A 20,778-nucleotide genomic window follows, 5' to 3' on the forward strand; every position below is an offset into this window, starting at 1 on the left:
TGCAAATTTTAAAGGTCTGAGTCAGGAGAAGCTGTTACCCGTTAGAATCAAACACTTGGAGAAATTAAACCATCTGAAGGCTGACAGCAACGCGGAGAGTCAGTGTTAAACACCCTTCCTCCAGAGACTGACCTTACATAAAAATGCTTGAAGACTTCATCTGGCACCGAGGCTTTTGGGGTTTTCTGTGTCTCAGTAGGATATCCAGCAGGAAGGCTGCAGCTTCTGCAAGTGCCCCGCTCTGCTGCCTACCCAGGAGGGACTCCTGGGAGCGCTGGCACCGCTGCTCACGCCCTCCCCCCTTCTGCTCCGTTTGAGAGCGCAGGTTTTGCAATCCTCCCCTGGGCTCACCCAGGGATTTCGAGTTCTTTGTGATTATGTGGCTGGGGCGGGAGCTGAATGGAGTGGAAGGAACGGGACGTCCATGTGTTTTGTTTTGCTGACAATCCGAAGAACTGCCTCAGAAAAGCGTTTTCTCCTCTCGACTCTCTCCATGAAAGAGCACATTTAGCAGCGGCCCATGCAAAGCCCCTCTGCAGTGGGGAGCGGGCAGGAGAGCTGCCCCACAGCCCCCCTGCCCCTGCCCTACCTGCCAGCACAGGCAGCCCCAGAACCAGCCCAGTGCTCCAGAACTCGCTCCGTTCCCCTTCCAACCCGATATCCCGCTCCACTCACCCAAGCGGTGAAGCGGTCCACTGCTCACCACCCACCCACTGTGCTTTCATCCACTTCTGCTCAAACCGTGGGGTTACCACGACCCAAAGAGGCAGTGCCTCTCTGCCCACCCAGGTATGCCTTTTCCCATCCCAGCAGGGAAGTACCATCACCACCAAAATTAGCTTTTGTGGCTCTTTAGCACCGTGGTTATCACGCTGGCACGGTTAACATGGCACAGTTAACATACCAAGGGTAAGCAGTTGCAAACCCGTGCCCATATACTGCACAAAAGTCAAATGCTGGTCCATTTGTTTAGATGTAAATCAGAGGGAACAACAAACAGCTCTGGCATTTTCGCAGCACCAGGAGCTCATCTGCTCCTTCCTGCTATCTTGATCTGTTTCAGTCATGTAAATATATTCAAACGTTCACCCTAAAAATAATTGCAAATGCCACAAGACCCATTTCAATGCATTGTAGCTGGAGGAGTCAGGCTTTAAGGCCAACTGGAATAATTACAGCTATGCAGACCAAGACAGGCTAATTAGCAGGAAAGATCTGCACTTTAGAAAGGAGCCTGTGAGCACAGAAGTGCTCTGTTCTTTGCAAAAACGGCTTACAGTGAGCGTTTCCCACCGAGATGCTCCCAGCAGCTCTGGTCCCAGTGCCGCAGGAGCGGAACAATGGGACTCACTGATTTTGCTGTGCGAAGCGGGAGGCTGGCTGGGAGCCTGTGGTACCGGCCCTGCTCCGGTACCGGCCCTGCTCTGGCAGCACCCGCTGGGCCAGACTGCCGCATCCCTGTGGACCATCCTGCCACCCCGGCCAAGGCAGACACACAGCCCCCACCGCTGCCCAGCCAAGGGCACCAGCACCGGGCAGCTCTCGCCCTGGCGGGGGGCAGCAGGGAAGGCAGCCGCAGGTGCCATCAGGCAGCGTGGCTTCTCCCTCCCTGCCATGCTCTGAGCTCTCCCCGCTGCTGCAGCACACGGTCGCTCCTGAGCAGAACAGCCCCGCTCTGCCTCCTGCACGGCAGCCGCGGGCACCGGGAGGGCTGGAGCAGAACGAACCCCTCCGGTGGGATTACCCCAGTGCACCCGTGAGTGTGCTTGGCAGCAGTCTGCTGAGCAACCACAAACAATCCCGGCTTATTTTCAACTCTTTTGTGCAATTCTCCACTAAGAATTTCCCAAAATTTACGGGGTTTATTAGTCTACGTTCTCTCGGGATGGATAATTTCCTCCACAGCAGATATTCTGGTGGAAAATATCACGGCATAATTAGGCAGCACGGCTGTCTGATCAGAGATGACTTTCTAGTCCTTCAGATGCCCACGCTGGCTCTGAGAGCTTTCCACTCCAGCAGGAATTAGGGGGCTCTCAGGGGTTTCTCTGGCACATCACAGCAGGGACTGAAAACCACTGCAGCTGGTGACGGGGAGCAGAAATCCAAGTGCCAGCAGCCAACCCCGGGCTCAAGCAGGGTGCCAGCAGCTCGGACAATGCAGGAGAGGGACGGGCTGTGACCCACAGCCAGGGGCTCCATCCCCAGCTGCCATCGGGGTAAGGCTGGCACCGAGGGCAGAGAGCGTGGGGGAGGATGGGAGCTGGTGGGAAGTGACAGCAGAGCAGTGACAAACAAGGACACAAGAGGTTCTACATGCAGAAAGTGAACGAAATATTCACTATCCCACACCCAGCGTCATGGGGGAACCAACTGCTCTGGCGTGTGCCATCCCTATGTGCTTACCTTCCCCGGGTAAGTTCATTTTGCTGCTAGCCAAGCTTCATGCCGAAACACAGGTGGCCGCGAAAATACCTGATGGGGAAGAAAAGCCACAATGTCGATTGGTTTATTTATTGCACACATCTGTGCACGTGGTGATGAGTGACGCTCTCCTCCTTGGCACCTTCCCCTCCCGCACGCACACAGCCTCCCTCCGAGCCCAGGGGAAAGGTGGTCCCAGCGGAGCCGGTGCCCCCGGCTCACAGTCAGTGCCAGAAGCCACGCGTGGCATGCCTGCGGCTCGGCCGCCCACCCCGAGGCACCGGCACCGCTCCACTGCGGCAGCGTTTGCGGGGCTGAGCCAGAAGAAGAAGCCGAGGGAAGCAGGAAGGCGGCTGCTCTTTTAGGAAATGAAGCCTCCTGGAAGGGAGAAGCCTGAGAGGGACAGGAGCAGCTGGGATGTTTAAAACCCAAGGGACGACAGTCCAAACGTGGCACGCTTCCATTGCACACAAGCAACCGGCCCAACAGCCCGTCCCAGAGGACACAGCTCCAGACTCGCCTGCCGCAGGCTTTGGTACAAATGCTGGGATCAGGCACAAGCAGAGTCCCCAAATCCCTAACAGCAAAAGGAGACGGGGCCGTGTCCCTGCAGAACACTCTCCCCAGGCATGGGAGGGCAGCGGCAGGGGGTACCCATCATAGAATCATAGAATGGTTTGGGTTGGAAGGGACCTCAGAGATCATCTAGTTCCAACCCCCCTGCCATGGGCTGTATATTTCCAAGCAAAGCTGCTGTCCGGGGGCCAACACCAGGCAGCGGAGCCCCCGAGGGGCCAGGACCCAGCGGGCGGGCAGGATGGCACTCCGCTCCGAGGCTCACGGCGTGTACACAGGACCACAGGCTCGTTGTGGGGCCGCTGCAGCCGGGCCCTTCCCACAGTCAGCTCCCCCTTGATGCGCGATGGCGTCCCAACCTTGGAGGATGTTTTTGAGAACATTTCAAGTACGGACACTAATTGTTATTCCAGCCACCCAAGAGTCTCCTCCTCTCCTGCCCAGCTGCAGCTGCCATCAAACGTCACGCTGCCCCTCCACTTTAGCACTGATTAGAAACAAGAGGGAAACTCCACCCAGCAAGAACTTTGCAAGAGCTTATCTGCAGTGCACGCATCGCCCTCCTTCCCTGCAAGGTCTGCTCAACCCTGGTCTGCCCTCCATCAACCACGGCATTTCAGGTCCGGATGAGGCTGCAGGTCTGCGGAGCAGCAGCTGCGTCCCCAGAAACGCTTCTGCAGTGCCACAAATGATCTGGTGCACGGAGCGGTGGTGGTTTAACACCCCAGCCCCGAGACACCCCGCTCCGGAAACGGCTCCAGCTTTTGCCCGTGCACACACAGACAGACGCGCAGGCACACACGCTTGCAGACTTCCTTCCTGACGCCTCCCGCCGCAGCGCGGGGCCGTGCAGCGTGCCACCGCGCAGCCGGCCAGGCGGATGCCGCAGCTGCCCGGGCACCAACCGACTGCAGCCTCCACGTCCTCCTTCACCTGCTGTTGTGAAACCGGTCAACCACCACCACCGCCGGAGCAGCCCCCCCGCAGCGGCACAGCGCAGTGTCGGTGCAGCCGCGGCCGCCGGAGCGAGAGAACCGTGCACCATCTGCAGTGACCAAGCAATGCCTCAAGTCTGTTTTTTTAAAGCAGCAAAGCGTTACAAACAAACAACAAAACCAGTTTCTATGAGAAGCTCCATATGATCAAAAAATGCGTTTTTCTTTAAGCCATTCCCAGAAGTGATTGCTATTAACTGCAACTTCCCCAAAACACATAGGTGTGGCCTGGAAAATCTTAGCTCAAATCATTGGTGCTTAATAAAAGGATGAGGAACTGCAGACGCCTTTGGGGCAGAGCAGCAGCAGAAGCTGTAGTCAGCAAGAAATACCCTAATATATCTAGCTTGCATCTTCACAAATCAGCAAAATTTAATCACTTAAGTGATAGTCTCCAGTTAATTCACACGCGGCATGCAACAGAAAAATAAACACGGCTTGCCTGCGGGCAACTGCCCCATGCCAGGGCGCTGCCAGGGCCAAAGGCAGGCGTGCTTCTTGCTTCTCCTGGGCTCTCCTGGTGGCAACTCATAACGCGCGTTTCAAAACGCCCGATGACTCCAAGGCACGGCCCTGAGCAGGACGGAGATGCTCACGTCCGGAGAAGGCAGGAGCAAAGAGGAGACGGGTCAAACGAGCCCCGGGAGAGGAAAGCCGGGAAGAGCCGGCAGGGGCTGAGGGCGAGGAGCGGGAAGGGACGGGCTGCCGGCACGCAACGCACGGGGTGTTTCTCCATCTCAATGTCAAAGCAGCCTGAGCAAAAGCTGAACAACAAATTTTAAAACATTCACCAAGATGAGCGGCCGATGAGCAGCCCTGGGAAGCAGCAAGCCCGGAGCGCGCTCCCATCTCTGCTCGCTGCTGCGTGCCCACGGAGGCAGCCGAGGCGACGGCAGAGGCTGAGGTTCACCCAAGTGCAGCATCAGCCGCCTTGCACAACCCAGGGCTCGTGCTCATCCGCCCCCGCCACAGCCAGGATCGATCCTCGCGGAGGGATTGGGGTCCAACCTACGCTGCGGTTTGCTGCCCACCCCAATCGATTCTGCAGCCGCTCGCAGCAGGACAGGAGCTTTGTGGAAACCTCTGCTGGAGGTGAGCATCGGCCTGGGGCTCTGGGCTTCTACGTGCATGAAATTATGGTGTTGAACGGCACCTACAGCCCTCAAAAAAAAAAAAAAAAGGGAAACACACATGGATTTTAGAGCACGTCATGTGTCCCGTTGACAATCCCCAAACAGAACAAACAGCACCGCGGTTTGCGCTTGCACTGCCGACATCACCCCAAGTAGAACTGGGAGAAATAGTCAAAAGACTACAGGAACGAGCTTTGGAGCACACATCTTAGCACCCAAACCACAGGGAGAGTGGTTCAGCTCGCACCTCGGCACCCAGCCGGCTCCGCTCACCTCCGCAGCCGCCGCAGGCACGTCGACGCTGCCGCGTGCTGCCCCGTTTCCTTTCAGCTGAGCGCTCTCAATGCGATGCACCAGAGTCCCTGCAACGCTGGCAGCTCCCGAGCATCCTCTCTTCGCCTTCCGCTGCGAAAGGCACTCACCGTCGCTCTGGCACATCTGCTCAGACACGTGCTCCGCCGCGCCGAGGGGGCTGGAGCCACCCCAGCAGCCAGGCACGAGGGTCTGGCAGCACAGCCCACCGCCGCGGCGCAGCTCCCGCTCCCTCACCGCCGGCACCACCGCAACTCCGGCGTTTGTGCAGCCTGGAGGTCGCTGGCTCAGACCTGCAGGGACGAGGGGGTTTCACAAAAGACCGTTTCTCTCCCAAAGCACGAAGCCCTCCCCGGGGTCACACGGCGGAATTTATTCTCACCGCTGAGTACCTAGAAAAATAAACTAGCAAAATCTGACGCCCCAAGGATTAAGGCAGCACACGCCAGCTCCAAATACCGGCTTTCTCGCTCAGAAGAACCTGCGAGGTGGAAGCCCTGAGCCACGGAGCACGTTCCCAGCCGAGCACCCCGGCACCCCATCCCCGGAGAGCCTGGCCAGGGACACACGCACAGCACGCCAGCCTGCTTTAACAGGCTCTAAATCACATCAACAGAGAATCAACAGACATTTCACAGCACAAATGTACTGTTTGCTTATTGCCTTCGGGCTGTTACGATTAGAAAAACATTTTATTATCCTGCTCAATGCTACAATGTTCCCGAAAAAATAAAAATCTCACCAATTTACAGCATCTTCACTCCGCCCGCCTCTCGTTCCAAGCACAGCTATGGCATTTTATCGTGCGGCGATGGAAACCACAGTATCCACTTCTGCCAACCTCTCTGTAAGGCAACAGCCTTTGTCTCAAACTGGCTTATTAATTATGAAACGCCCAAAGTGAGAGCTGCTGGCAGAAGGCAGTGATGGAGGCACCCACCCGAGCGACCTGGCACAAGCCACCGCACCCACCCCAGCAGAGCTCCGGCACAGCCAGGAGAGAAGGGGCTCGCCACGGCCCCCTCTTGGCTCATGGAGCAGGGCTGGGAGGCAGAGCTGCTGCTGGAAGGACCGAGCTGAGTGAGAGGGTACAGGCAGGGAAGGGAGACCCACCTGCCACCTCGTGCCACGGGCTGCAAGGGACGGGTGCCAGAGCAGGACAGGGGGTTCTGTGACCCCCAGTGATGGACGGAGCCCTGGCAGATTGGCTTGGCCTTCACTTTGGAAGCACTTGTGCCAACACGGGACGGGAGCTCTGCACTTCGGAGGGAGGCTTCTGACTTGTAATCAAGCCACAGCTCCAATCCACAGAGCTTCACCTTTTCTTAATTACTCTGCAATTGGTGCCGCGGGGACAGAGGCAAAGGCAGCGCGGCGGCCGTGCGCGGATGGTGACACTCCCATGCTCGCTCCCCTTGCACCCCGACCAACGGCCCCACTACCCCCACCGAGCTGGATGAGGGGGGTCTGGGGAAGCATGGAGCTGTTCCCTCACTCCTCCAACTCCCAGCCCTGGCAGGTCCCAGGGAACCCCGCTGGAGAGGGGCACTTGGAGCCGGAGTTTGCAGCCTCCGCGTTAACTCAGTGTGCTCAGCGCAAGCGCGACTCTTCCCTCCCAAAACTGAACAGAGACTCCCCACGTGAGTGCGGGTGGTCAGAGCCCATGATATAAGAGGGAGAAAAAGAAGTTGGAGAAACTATAGAAAAAATACTAAGTATCTTCAAAAAAATATTTTCCAAATCCACATGCCAAACCGTAAGTCTCAACAAGCTCCGTTCTTGCAGGCACCAAGATCAGAATTCGCAAATAAAAGGTTGTTTCTGCAAGAGAAACCCCAAAACCTCAAATTTGCTTAAGAAACAGAATCAAAATATTTTATTTCCCCATGCAGCAACACCAGGCGCCCCCAGAGCTGAAGACAGTGGCTGAGGAGCGGGTAACGTGGGCAGAGGGGCTCGCTGCACGCCCTCGGGCAGCGAGGCGAGGAAGAAATGAGGCTGTATCCCATCTCCCCGCAGCCCCTCTCTGCTCATCCCTGCCCCATTTCCTGCAGCTCCCGGTGCGGAGCAGCCCTGCGGGTGCACAGTCCTGAGCACAGACCGGCCCCGGGATCTCCACTGCAGCCCAGCTGGGCTCAGCATGTCAGCTGCCACACGGGCAAGTGTTTGGCATTTTCGCAAAGCCAGTGATTTTGGGAAGGGCACGGAGCGCTGCTCAGCACCAACTTCTGCAACATGTGAACACGTGGCTTCCCACTCGACACGGCACAAAGCCCATGTGCCTGCACAGCCCCCAGCGAGGACGGGCAACAACCTCCCACCAAGCCCTGGCATAGGAGAAGCTCTTCTTGGGAAACCATGGATGGAAGAAAAGGAATCGTGTCCTTCCCAGATGTGCTGCTCCATGCACGGCGTGGCTGACCCTTAAGACAAATTACCCTGAACACCACATCCAAGGGCTTCCCGGCTCAGTTCCTGTCTTCAGAAGCCCGGCTGTGAGCCCTGGCCCCTCTGCTGCCATCGCCATGGGCAAACGCTGGGCCGCCGAGGGCTGCATCTGCACGCTGTCCTTCCTCTGCGTGCCGCCCGGAGCCGGCCACGCTGGCCTGCAGCCAGCTGTGAGCACAGCTGCCCAAGGGAGCTGGGGGGGCCGGGTGCTCTCCCACCCCCCTTACTGCACGTCCAGGCTCAGCCACTGCCAGAAACGGTCGCTGACGCCACAGGATCCACCCCCAGCTCCGAGCAGGAACAGGAGCCCTGGAAAACCCCATCAGCTTCTCCCTGCCCCACAAGAGCAGTCTGCGGGTTGCAGCGGCTCCGGAGCCGACGAGCCGGTGGTCATTTCTCCACGGAGAAGCACCTCGATGCCACAGCGACTCGTGGACTCCCCGGTCTCGGTCCGGGCTCACTCGGTCTGGGAGCGCGTGATGGAACCAGCCGCTTGCTTAACTTCCGAGCGCTGCGGATTGAGCAACCCCTCTGCTGCTGTCGGTGGTTCTTGCTTGCAGACCCCGCGACGGGCAGCTCCTCAGCGGGACCCGCCGCACGCCGCCGCATGCCACCGCACGCCACGCAGCTCCCACGGGCAGGGCCAGCCCCACGCAGCGCTGCCCAGCCCGTGCTCTGCCTGCACCCGCACCGCGAGGCCAGCAAAAAGCAGGGACTGGGGATGAAAAGAGGAAAAATAAGTATCACTCAGTTTTAGACACCCTTTTTTTTTGTTCTCGGAGGAGACTCCCCGCACCACTGGAGGCAGAGAGGGCTTTAGGAGAACCGCACAGATTAAAGGGCTGCAAAATGGTGCGAAATGGCGACAACACGGCAGGTTTCTCCCGCTGGCCTGCACGCTCGCCGCCTGCGCTCGCAGGGCTGTGAAATCCAAAGTGAAACACGCTCTGCTGAAGCACGAGGCTGAGGCTTCCTAAACACATCACAAATTCATCAGAAGATGCATCTGTACGGCGCCAAATAAAACCACCTGCTGGGTGCTTGTTTTCTCTCTCCAAAAAACGTTCTCGACAGTCACTGCATTTTATAGCGCTCCCACGACCCCGCACATCCCCTGAAGGCTCAGTGTATCTGTAACGCAAACTGCCTTTGGATGTATCTTCTTAAAATAGCAGCAGAAATTACTAATACAGTTTTTAAAACCTACTGGCAGAGAACGGCAGCGGCAGGAGCCTGCCCATCCTTCTGGTGAGCCACCGGCGAACCACAGCCTGGAGAAACCCCACGGATGCTCCCACCTCCGCCCCCCCAGCCTGGGACATCTCACCAGCACCAGCGTGGAGGGCACAGTTCTGCCCGATTCCCGCTGCGGCAATGCTCCCTGACACCAGCTGCAGCACCGACTCCAGGCGATGCCAGGAAGGACCCACGTGGCACCACGCACGGCTCAGCCATTGCTGTGGGACACGGTGCTGCTCGCCCCAGGCAAGGGGCTTTCAACTCAGCACGGGGGGACCGGAGTACAGTAGTGGCTGCCCCATCTCAGCTGATGTGCCAGCAAACATCGAGGCATAGAAACTGGCTCTCATAGCCAGGGCCTAGCTGGCATGCTCCCATCTTCTGGGAAATGCGGAGCTGCGGGCAGCAGCCAGCCACTGCTGCCCCAGAGAGCAGCACTGTCCCCAGAGCGCACAGGGGCACAGAAGCAACTCGCAGGAACGGAAAAAGCCCCATGCTCTGGACCAAAACCCCAGGCTGCTGGGAGGACGTCCATCCGTGCACCAGCAAGACCCACCAGCCCCTTCCTCGATCTCCACCCCCGGGGGTTCGCCCACAGACCGCAGGGCGGTTACAAATGTCAGGGCTGGAAATGACCCCCCAGCTTCCCGGGCTGCCTCCCCTGCGTGAGCACCCTGCAGACCCTCAGCTCTCTCTGCGGGCAGCACAGCACGTCTGTTCCTGCCAGGTGCCACATGCAGCCACCAAACACAAGCTGCAGCCAGGCACGCTATTACAAAACCCCTCTCGCAGGAAACATTAGAACCTGCGTTGGCACTCGACAAGCTCCCCACGAGCGTGCCGCAGCATTCCCAGAAAAGTAACGTCAAATTTGGAAACCTGTTCGCACCAATCATTTGAATCTCTCCACTCACCCTTGCTCAGTACCGAGCAGGAGAGAGCAGCCCAGCTGTGCCAAGGGGGGACTCAGCGCCCGGATATAACCACGAGCAGCTGGCGGGGCTGGGCTTGTGAAGGGGTTTCAAGCTGTGAGATGTTTTTTGGACAGAGCCTGAGCGTGCAAACAAACACAGCGAGGGACAGAACAAAGGCCCATGCAATGCAAACCGTACCCTTCCCTTGGAAGACCATGGCCCAGCTCACACCACCAGCAGTAGGAACGCACTGCCAGCGGTGCCAGGGACTACGGCTCTGGCCACGAGTCCCAAGGAACTTGAGCTCATCCATAGCATGGACTGCACATCCCTGCCATGCAGCAGCGCAGGGCAGCAGCCTGGTGACAGACAGGCAGAGCAGGGAGAGCATCGGTGTTCTGGGCGGGCTGCAAGGCACCAACGCAGCTGCTTGGGAGCCTGTTCATGCTCCCCTGGCCAAGAGACTGGCACCTCACGGCCACCCAGCAGCAGCTGAAGCTGCCAAAACCTTCTGTCCCTAAAGCTGAGGCTGACACTGAGCCAGACTCGCAGGTGCAGCCTCTCACCGAGCACCCACTTGCCCAGGCCACCGTGGCACAGGCAGCCATGGTCACCCCAGGAGGGCAGCCCCAAGCCCCGGGCTCAGCCCTGGGTGACAGAGGGACAACCCCAGCCCGTGGGTGCCTTCTGACAGGCGCTGTGCCCGAGCCTGCTCCGCACACTACTGTCCTGTACGATGGTGCACGGGTGACGCAGGGCACAGCCGGGTGCTGGGCTCCCAAAGGGGTGCCAGGTGGACCAGGGGTGAGGGGAGCGTGCCAAAAGGCAGCAAAGAGAGGGGAAAAAAGGTACAGGGTGCACCCTGCACCACACCCTGTGCACCCTGCACTGTGTACTGTGCACCAAGCGCCAGCCTCTGCACGCCGTGCACTGCGCGGTGCGCGCCGCGCATCGCTCCGGGCACCGACCACCCCACGCCGCTCCGCGCACCGCGCACCTTGCGCACCTTGCACGCCTTGCACACCTCTCACCGAGCGCTGCCGCGGTGCTCCCAGCGCCCGCCCGCCGCTACCGAGCGCCGCCCGCCGCGCAGACCCGCTGCTGTCACCTGCCGGCCGGCGCCGCGGCGGCGGGGCACCGTACCGGAGCCGGAGCCGGTGCCGAGCGGCGCTGGCGGCACACGCAGCCCCCGCCGTGCCGTACCGTACCGTGCCGTGCCGACCCCCCCACGCACTCACCGGGGCCGCCGCCGCCGCCGGCCCGGAGCGGCGCGAGACGCGGCGACGTCACGCGCACGAGGGGCCGGGATCCCCGCGCCGCGCACCGCCCCACTGCGCATGCGCCCCGCCGCCAGCACCGGGAGCGCGGGCGGCGGCGGCGGCGGCGGGTGTCGCGGGTGACGCGCGTGCCCGCAGCGGGCGGTGCGTGTGTCTGCGTGCGCCCCGCGGGCAGCGCGGGGGAGCCCGTGCCCGTGCCGGGACGCGGCCGTGGCTGCGCAGCGGCGAACGGCCCCCCTGCCGCCGCGGGGTGCCCGGGCGGCGGGTGCTCCGGTGTCCGCGCCGGTAGAATCACCAGCAGCTCCCGGGGTGCTCCCTGCACAGCGCCCGGAGGCGCTGCGGGCGCTAATTAGCACCGCGGGAGCGCGGGAAAATCCCATCGGGAGGGAACGGGGATGGGAAGGGGGGAAGCGCGTCGTGGGGAAGGGCAGCGTCCGAGGGGGGGAAAACCCTCCTTGAAAGTGGATCAGCCTTTGATTGACTGCAATTACTGCTGTTAATTAGGTACCGCCCAGGCGAAGCCCACGGCACGCCGCTCGCACACCTGCCTCGGCAGGTACCCGCTGGCAGAGCCCCATCAGCCCCCGCTGCCCCCCACGCCGTGGGCACGGAGGGAGCCGGGAGCCCCCCGTGGTCCCGCTGCTCCCGGGATGCCCTGAGCCCCCCCAGGCACGAAAAGCCTCGTGGGGGCTGCTGAGGCCAGGCCCGAGCAGCCTCCTGCCGCCCTGTTTCCCAGCTGTGCTGCTGCTGTCTCCAGGGTCTCCCATGTCCCAGCGTTGGGGGGTCTTCCCTGAGAGCGATTCCCCTGGGAAAACCACCCTCCACCCCGTCCCACCCAGCGGGACGGAAAAGCGGAGCCGACGCAGCCCGTCCCGCCGCGCTGTGCACCGCCGACTCCCGAGCAGCTCTCGTCTTCCGTTTTTTTTAATTTGCCTCACAAGGTAGAGTACATCCAGGGAATGTGCAATGTACAAGGAAAGTGCTGAGCAGGCGAGCGCGAGGGGAGGCGGGGGTGCCCCACGGGGCCCGGGACTCGTAGCTAGCAGGCGGCACGCTCAGTCGGAGGGCGCGTCGGGGGTGACGAAGGTGCCCTTCTGGTCCCACTGCATGTCCCGGATGCGGCGGATGGACTGGATCTGGGGCTGGAAGGCAGACCACTCGTTCCAGTGTCGGAAGTCTCCGGTCTCAAAGAGGTACTGGTAGCCTCTGTAGCCAGGGTACTGGTACCCGACCCAGCTGCAGGGAAAGCAAACAGAGGGCACCTGAGCGGGGTCGGCCGCTACGGGCAGCAATGACACAGCTGGCACGCTCTTGGAAAGCTGGCAGAGCCCCCCCTGCCTCCTGTGTGCTGAGTGTGACCCCCTGGGCGATGGGCTACACCACCGAAAACAGCCGTGTGGTGCTTTCTGGCTGCCCGAGAGCCCCGTGCGGGTGCTCAGGGTCAGCAGCCAGCTGGAGTGAGGCACATGCTGCCCACGAGCTGGGGCATGGGGAGAGGATGGGGAGCCTGGCAGGAGGCAGCTGCCACTGCAGCCCGGCTTACGTTCCACTGGGCACCTGCACGCTGCCCACGCGGTCGCAGAAGCCGTAAGCCCAGAGGCTGGGCACATCGTCCTCCTGGATTTCCATCTTGTTGCCCTTGAAGTCAGCAGACTCGTACAGGGAGATTTTGTGGTCCTCAGCCTCCTGGGAAGACAGAGGGAAGGCACTGGATTACGCAGCTGAAGCCCTGGAGCTCGCTGCCAGGAGGCATCGAGCAGCACCTATCTGGCTCTGGCCAGATCCCGGTGGGTGCTTTCTTCTCCTGGACCACTCACCATTTTGATGGGACGCATGGACATGAAGCAGTCGCTCCGGTAGCTGCTAGACCAGGTGTCCCAGCGAGGGTACTCGCCCTTCTCCAGGATGAACATCTCTCCACGCATGTTGGCCTGCTCGTAGGCCACCCAGCTGGGGAGAGAGGTAGGACAACATGGCGGGTCAGACCCTGCTGCCAGCTCCTCTCCTGCTCAGCCAGCCTGTGGAGCACCAGAGCCGGGCTCCGAGCACCCAAAAAGGCTGCAAGTGTCAGGACTGGCCCCACCATCCTGCTCCCACCCATCTTTCTTCCAACCTGGGCGCTATGGCACGTGCAGAGAGGCAGCTGCCATGAAGCGGTGGGCCGTAGGCTCAGCCGAGTGCTGGCCGGTGCACGCGGCCAAGGCTGGCAGCAGACACCAGTGTGCTCACAGTGCTCCCCCTCCTCAGCCCGGGGAGCGGTGGGACCCCGAGGCAGCTGGCGAGCCCCGCACAGCACGCACCGGTGACTGTCCTTGCGTTATCTCCGGACTTTGTTTTCCCTCTTGCACCACCATGGCAGCCCAGGCTGTCTAATCCTTGCACGCTTGCATGCTTCACTGCACCAGCTCCAGCCAGCTCTGGCATTCATCCCATTGCCAGGGTACGGGCACTCGGGTGCAATGTCACCTCGTTAGCAGTGCCACAAGGTGCTGCTGTGCTGTGGCTGCCACGGGCTCAGGGCTCCAAAAGCCCTCCGTGCCACAACAGCCCTGCGTTTGCTGCTTCCCATTTCCCTGCAAAACGGGGCTATTTCTGCAGATGCCAACAGGTATTTTCCTAATGGCAGGAGATGGATTCGAGTACCACAGGCGGTGGGACCTTGCACTGGCTTCTAAGGTGGAGCTCACTTGATTTTGCTTTTGTCTTTCCCTAAGTAAAGGTTTGGGCACAGTCTCACCAGTGACTTTCAAGAAGACTCTGAGGATTCAGGACCCCAATGATGCTCAAATACTCTGTTCTCCAAATTTCACCCTTTCTATATCTAGTGCAGCTTCCCAGGCTTCACACCTGAGCTCCTTTGGGGCTGCCCTGTCTCCCTTTCATTTCCAGAAGAGTTGCATGTTCTGGGTCCCTAATAAAAAAGTCATTGGTGCTACACGGTGTCGTTCATGGTGACCACACCTTGCCCAGTGCCTCAAGGCTGCCGTCAAGGCAAGCTGTGTCCCATGCACTCTCCCACAGCACTGCCAGCCCCCCCGGCTGTCCTACCACTGCCAAGCCGCCCTCCCGGGCACGGCGTTTCCAGCCGGGCATGGCCGCGGTGAGATGCTCTATCAACACAGAGATCATCTGTCCCTTCGGTTATCTAGCCTGGTGATCGTTTTTGTCCCTGCCTGTGTTGACTGTTCCCATGACATTCAGACCTTCCCAGCCCTTTATTGCTGCTGAGTTGCCTGGGTGCGGGCAGGCGTGCGGGGCTGCCTGCCTGCCCTCCCCTGCCCACTCCAGCCTTGTCTCCGTGGTGGCCCGGGCCACCAGCCCGGTCCAAAGCACCCGCCTCATTTCACCTTGGCTTCTCCAAAATCTGCAGGTCTCTTGCATTTCATGGACAGCTTCAGGTAGCAGATCTGATGGACATCTTTCCTCTGTGCTTGGCTTTGTCTCTAGTGCCCTTTGCTTTACAAACGGCCTTGGCATCCTTCCCCCCTGCCCAGGCTGTCCTGCCCTCCTCGAAGGAGACCCAGGGTCCCCAGCTCTGCTCCTGCACTGGCCCTGCTCTGTGCTCCATTCTCCGCCCAGGCTGCAGGGAAATGCCCCTGAATGTCATGCTGCACCCAGGGCTGCTGCCAGGACCATGTCCCCCACCTCCCCGGGGCATCCCCAGGGACACGGTCCCCGCCATGACTGGGGTCACTTACGGTCCCCGCCGTGGCTGGGGTCACTTACGGTCCAGAGGTGACAATGACGCTGCGCACCCGGTCGAAGCCGCGGTCTGCCAGGTTCAGGCACTCGGTGGTGAACTCCATCTGCCTGCCCTGGAAGTTCTCCTGATCAAAGACGACGATCTGGAGGCAGAGGGAAAGGTTTGGATGGGGACAGGCATGCCTGGGGAGGGCAGGGCAGTGCTGCGTGTCCCTGCACAGACCCTACACACACGAGCCTGCTGCCCATGCATCCCCCTCAGGTCTCTTGCAGCTTTTGAGGTCTGGTGCCCAGGCAGGCCAGGCTGGGCTCTGCGCATGAACAGCCTCGTCCCAACGTAGGCTGAGCACAGGAAGGTCTCCTCCTGACAGCCACCCCTGCTCCAAGACAGCCTCATCCTGCCCCCAGTTTTGCTGCTGCAGAGCCACGTCTCCCTGCCAGGCTCCAGCTGGGCTGGGAAGGAGCTCCTTCTCCAGGAGCTGCATCCGCGCTGTGGCCTTCGCTGCCTGGCACGTGCAGAAGTGTCACGGAGCCCTCACATCGCTCGGCCCTCGTCCCCAGCCCCGCTGCAGCACCTCAGCAGTATGCTGCCCTGGCGTCACCGCGGCATTTTGGTGCTGGCCCTGTCACCCGCAACCTCCTCCTCCATCCCCTCGCAGCACTGCAGGACCCTGCATGCAGAGGGTGACCGGAGGGAGTGGGTGGCAGCACCCAGCCCTGACACCATGACCCAGGGGAGAGTATTTCCAAAACCTGTGGTCCCCAACGAGCCGTCCCAGCGAGGGGCACCCAGAGCATCCCTCCTGCAGCAGCCCCGCAAGCAGCTGCTCAAACGCTGCACCTGGAGGGCTGGTGCCCAGGAGGGACACAGCGGGGAGGGATGGCATTGCCTGGGCTCCCCTCCTGCTCTTGGACGAGGGTCCTTCCCCCTGGGACGCCTGTGATCTCCTCCTGCCCACTGCCCCAGAGATGCTGCCGCTGTCCCTCACCCCCGAGCGTGCCTGTGTGCGCGGGGAGCAGTGGGGCTTACCCTGAAGGCTTCTGTGGAGGGTTCCTCGCTCTTGCTGTTGGCGACGGGAGCAGGGTCGAGGGATGGAGTTGGCGCTGGGGCCGCCTTCTCCTTCTCCTCCACAGCCTGGCCGGGAGCAGCGGGTTTTGTGGTCTCAGACATCGCGGTGGTGGGCTCAAGTCTGGGACAGGGCGCCAGGCAGAGATGCGTGCAGCAGGTTAGAGGGGAAACACGAACGTGGGCTCCCACTACCCATCCTGACCCTCACCCTGCCCCAGAGATGGTCACATTGGAATGGGGGCTCAGCAGTGAGGTGGGTGGCTGGGGCTGGGAGAGAAGCTGCGGGAAGGTTCTCCAGGCAAGTCCAGGCAGGGGGTCCTGCCTTCAGCAGGAGGATGGCAGGAGGTCCTGGGTGTCCACTCTCCTTCCGTGGCCAGGACAGCCCTGAGCATGGTCCCACCACTGCAGGTGGTGCGCAAGGCAGCCCTGAACACTGGTGTCCAGTCGCTCCCTGCTCTCCCTGGCCAGGTTGGGGCCTGATCCTGCACTGGGTGCTGGGGCCATCCTGCACGGGGTGTGCCTGGGAGCCCGGCTGGGCACCGGGGCAGTGTGTGAGGGCATGGGAAGAGGACAGCCCCGGTTTGCACGAGCCCCTCCAGCAGGGACCCTGCTGCTAGCCCCACAGGTGAGTGTCACCGGTGGCTGCGGGGGAGTGGGGGCTGTGGGATGCTGAGCACCAGGGTGCTCCCAGAAATGATGACCATGGCGGTGGCCACGGCTGAGACCCTGCATTTCCCTCTCCCCCCCTCAGGTCCGGCTGCAGCCCAGTGCCCGGGGACTTTATCCTCTTACCTGGGCAGCTGCTGCTTCTTGTTGGAGTGAGCGGGCTTGTGTTTCGGGGCGCAGCGAGGCCCCCACTTTATAGCCTGGCAAGGGCAGACCCCCAGGCGGGCACACAAAGAAACTGTCAGCTCATCAGTGTCTGCGCGGCCGCCCAGTCATCACATCCTGCAAAGCGCTGGGCGAGCTGGAAGCCTCTCCCCGGCCCCGTGCCCAGCTGCTGAACCCAGCACTTTCCTTTGTGCCCGCGGCACAACAGAAGACCTGACCGTGCCACTTTGCAGCGCACGGCGGCACCCGCTGCCCCACGTGCAGCCGTCCCAACAGGGCATATATAGCCCTTGCGTGGGCACCAGTCGGTGCCGGCACGCCACCCTCCCGTGCCCACCACCCCCGGCACCTGGACCCACACCAGCTGCTGCAGCCAGGGAGGGTGCACCAGCCCCGTGCCCCGTGGCTGCGTCGTGCCCGGCCCCGCGGCTGCACTGTGCTCATCGTTGCCCTCGAAGCACTAAATCTCTTGCTTTAAACTTCGCTCCATACCCGCAAACGCCTGAGTGCGCTGCCCTGAAGATGCAAGATGCAAAACTTCAGTGTTTTGAAATGCTTCAAGTGGTGGTGGGTTTTTTTTCCAAATGACGTGTAATTGAAGCTGACACTTTCCAAAACATCTGAGTCCCTAAAAATGGTTTTCCTCCTTGAGGATGTCCCTGCTCTCTGCGTCCACTGGCATGGACGTTAGCTGGTATTTAGCCCATTTAACCTGTGCTCACTCTGTACCATCCCTGACTTTTCCATCACCATACTGCATGATGCCAGATCCCACGTGGGATTCTGGTGCACCAGTGCTGTCTGACTGACGGCAGGCGGAGGGGGCTGCGGGGGGCTGCTGGGGACATGCCAGGCACCGGTCCCTGCAGTGGCTCAGCCTGCGGTGCCAGGTCTCCTGCACCCCACGGCCGCTCCCTGCACCAGGAGACAACCTGGGGGCACCTTCTCCTGACTCCCCCTGAGCCTCTGATCAGCTGCTCTCTCTGTTTGCCTGCAGCGATCCTGTTCGTTGCGTATAAACCTCCACACTTCTCTCCTCCCAGTCCTTTCCAATGCTCCCACCTCCTGCAGCATCCAGCACCAGCTCCTGCACTGGCTCCTCCTCACTGGCAGCACAACGTCACCCGAGGCTGCGCGTTCAGAAAGCTCAGAGCCCCCAGTTTTACCATCGTCTTTCATCCCTGCAAGTGTGAAGTGTCACCCAGCAGCGGTGGGTTTCAGCTGCACTCTCTGGGCTATTGCCCAAAATCCCAAACAAAATCCATCTCTTGATCCCTTCTTTTCGCACGGTTTTGTGGCAGGCTGTGCCATGCCCGCAGGCATGGCCGGGTGCGGGTGCTGCTACCCTGTTTCCCTGGGCGCTCCCCACAGTCTGATCTCTCCCCTTGATGCTGGGCAGCTTTTTATGATTCATGGCTTTCAACTTGCATTCATTTTCATGTTTTTTAGACAGATTTCTATTTTAAACTGCATTTTTTTCCTCCCGGAGCCAGGGTGGGTTTTTCAACCACTCGCCCGTGGCTCCTGGGCATTAATCAGCAGGTCCCACCCACCCCCCAGCTTCTGCTGCCCTGCTCCTGCCTCCGCTTTCCCTCCCACCTCCCAGCACCTTTGGACTCGGGCATTGAAAAACCGTGCTTGGAGTGACCGAGCTCTGGTCCCGACGGCTGCTTCCATCACTGCTCCAAGGACTCAGCAGTCCAGTGATTTTCCTTGAGATGATGCTGCGGAAGGGCTGACAGCAGGGATCTGTCCCTGGTGGTTCCTGAGCCCTGGGACACAAAATCTGTGCCCTCCCCACTGAGCATCCCTGCAGCTGGCTGCAGGGGCTTTGAAAAGCCCCTCGCTGCACCGGCCCCTCGCTGCACTGGCTCGCCCCAGCTCAGAGGGGCACGTGGGACGCACATATCCAACACAGCAAATTGCTGCCCAAGCCTCAGCCCTGGTGCAGACAACTGGAGCTGACCCAGCTCGGCCCCGGCACGCACGGGCACGTGCCCAGTGCGAGGGGTTTGTTCTGCCCCGGTGAGTCCTGCTGCACGCGGAGCTCCCGCTGCTGCATCCCCTGCCCGGAGCTGAGCGGCACCGCGGGTGCACCCAGCCGCCAGCCCGGGCTCCGCATGACTACATCCAGGTGCTGGGCACGTTGCAAAGTGAGCGAGCTGTGGCCACCACGCTGAGTTTAGCCCAAGCCACAGCGAGAGGCTGCGGGCAACTTGTGCCCAGTGCACATTTGCAGGGGGCTGCGGATGTCAGGGACAGCCGGCGCAGCCCCACTGCAGCCCGGAGCAGCCGGTTGCGTGTGAGCCCCGGGGCTGCCACGCTCACTGCTCTGCCTGGCCCTGGTGCCCGCGACTGCCGGGGCTGCGGCTGCATGAAGGAGGATGCTCCAGCTCAGCCACCAGGCAGTTTCCCAGCAAATGCTGTCCCAAAACACAGCACTACTTGGGAACATCGTTTTTTCCACCTGGCCCAACAGACTCATTTTCCTGCTGCCCTACTCCTCCTCACTCCAAGGGACAGGCTGTGTGGGTGCCCCCACAAGGCGCCCGGCCCTTGGAGCCCTGCACGCTCCTGGCATGGCACCGGGACAATTTGATGGGGGGGGGGTCACAGTGAGCAAAGCTTAAAGGTATTTAGGTACCCAAAATATGGAAGCGGTGGGCTCTTTCCAAGTCCCTGTGCAGAGGCAGGAGAGTCCTGCAGCACTCCCGAAGTCTCGATCCGGGTCTTTCGTCCCTCTAATGCCTTTGCCAACCTGCTCCTTGCTTTCCCATGCCCCCAGTCCCCGCTTGCTACGATGCTCCGTGGTTGCTGTGTGCTCAACCTGAAAAAAAGCTGCCACAGCTTTTGGGAAATGCTGCTCTGCCCTAGCAGAGAGAGCAAGCACTGCCACAAGTGCAGATGTGTCTTTGCTCCTACTTCCCAGAAATGTGAGTGCGAAAACCTCTCGGCACCCCGAGGCGAGGCACGAGGCACGGGGCAAGCAGTGCTGCCCACAGGCAGGGAGTGCTGCCAGAGCTGGGGGGCATGGTCCCAGCTGCACACTGGGGCCGTGGCGATGCCCTGGCTCCGGAGCTGCGGGGCCGGGGGTCAGAGCCCCCTTGCCTGGTGGGCCGGGGGAGCGGGAGCCGCAGCGTCCCGGCTCATCAGCTTCTCTGCAGCGTCGCCTTTGTTCCGCCCGGTCCCTCCTCCCCGCCATGTGCTGAGTTAGGGGTTTCAGTAATGCTCTCCTGGGCTCTGTCTCTATCTGGAGGCTATAAAAACCCAGCCAGAGGGCTGCTGGACATGTCACCTCCCTGGGCACCAGTGCCTCACCCCAGGTAAGCACGGGAGCCTGGCAGCAGCAGCTGCCCCTGTCCCGTATGGCTGAGTCCTGGAAGCGGAGCTGCCACAGGGACCTGTGGAAGAGGATGCGAGGCCACCGGCACGGAACGGCATGGCATGGCATGGCATGGCACTGCTCTGCCGTCACATGCCTTGGCACAGGGGGACAGTGGCAGGGGGATCAGGGGGCATCACTGGCAGTGACAGCGGGGCGGGGTGCTGCTGCTCGGCGTGGGCACGCAGCCGCCCCTGCAGCGCTCCTGGCTCAGCGCTGCCTTGGCTGCAGCCCCAGTCGCTGGCCCTGCCTGCGCGTGGTGAGCACGCCTGGGGACCTGCACGGGGCTGCCTGCGCCAGGGCAGCCTGCACGGGGGCTTTGGCTCAGGGATCTGCCTGCAGCAGCAGGACTCTGGGCACGAGCAGCCATGGGCAGCCCCATGCACGGGCGGGCAGCATGCTCACCCCGCTGCGGTGCTGTGCCGTGCTGCCAGGATGGCTGCCAGGGCTGGGGCTGCCCTACCAGACACCCGCTG

The 20,778-nt window shown here is 61.2% G+C and overlaps 1 protein-coding gene across 1 annotated transcript; it reads right to left on the reverse strand.

Moving 5' to 3' along the window:
* Positions 1-12,373: 12,373 nt before the first annotated feature.
* On the reverse strand, positions 12,374-16,191 carry CRYBB1 (crystallin beta B1). The gene is made up of 5 exons (XM_086623445.1): positions 16,051-16,191; positions 15,045-15,163; positions 13,136-13,268; positions 12,862-13,004; positions 12,374-12,554 (listed from the first exon to the last, which is right to left on the reverse strand). Exons 1-5 carry the CDS (start codon positions 16,189-16,191, stop codon positions 12,374-12,376), a joined length of 717 nt encoding a protein of 238 aa, XP_086479571.1.
* Between the last annotated feature and the right edge of the window lie 4,587 nt (positions 16,192-20,778).

This window comes from Tauraco erythrolophus, chromosome 19 (assembly GCF_009769465.1).
Source record: "Tauraco erythrolophus isolate bTauEry1 chromosome 19, bTauEry1.pri, whole genome shotgun sequence".
Lineage (NCBI taxonomy): Eukaryota > Metazoa > Chordata > Aves > Musophagiformes > Musophagidae > Tauraco > Tauraco erythrolophus.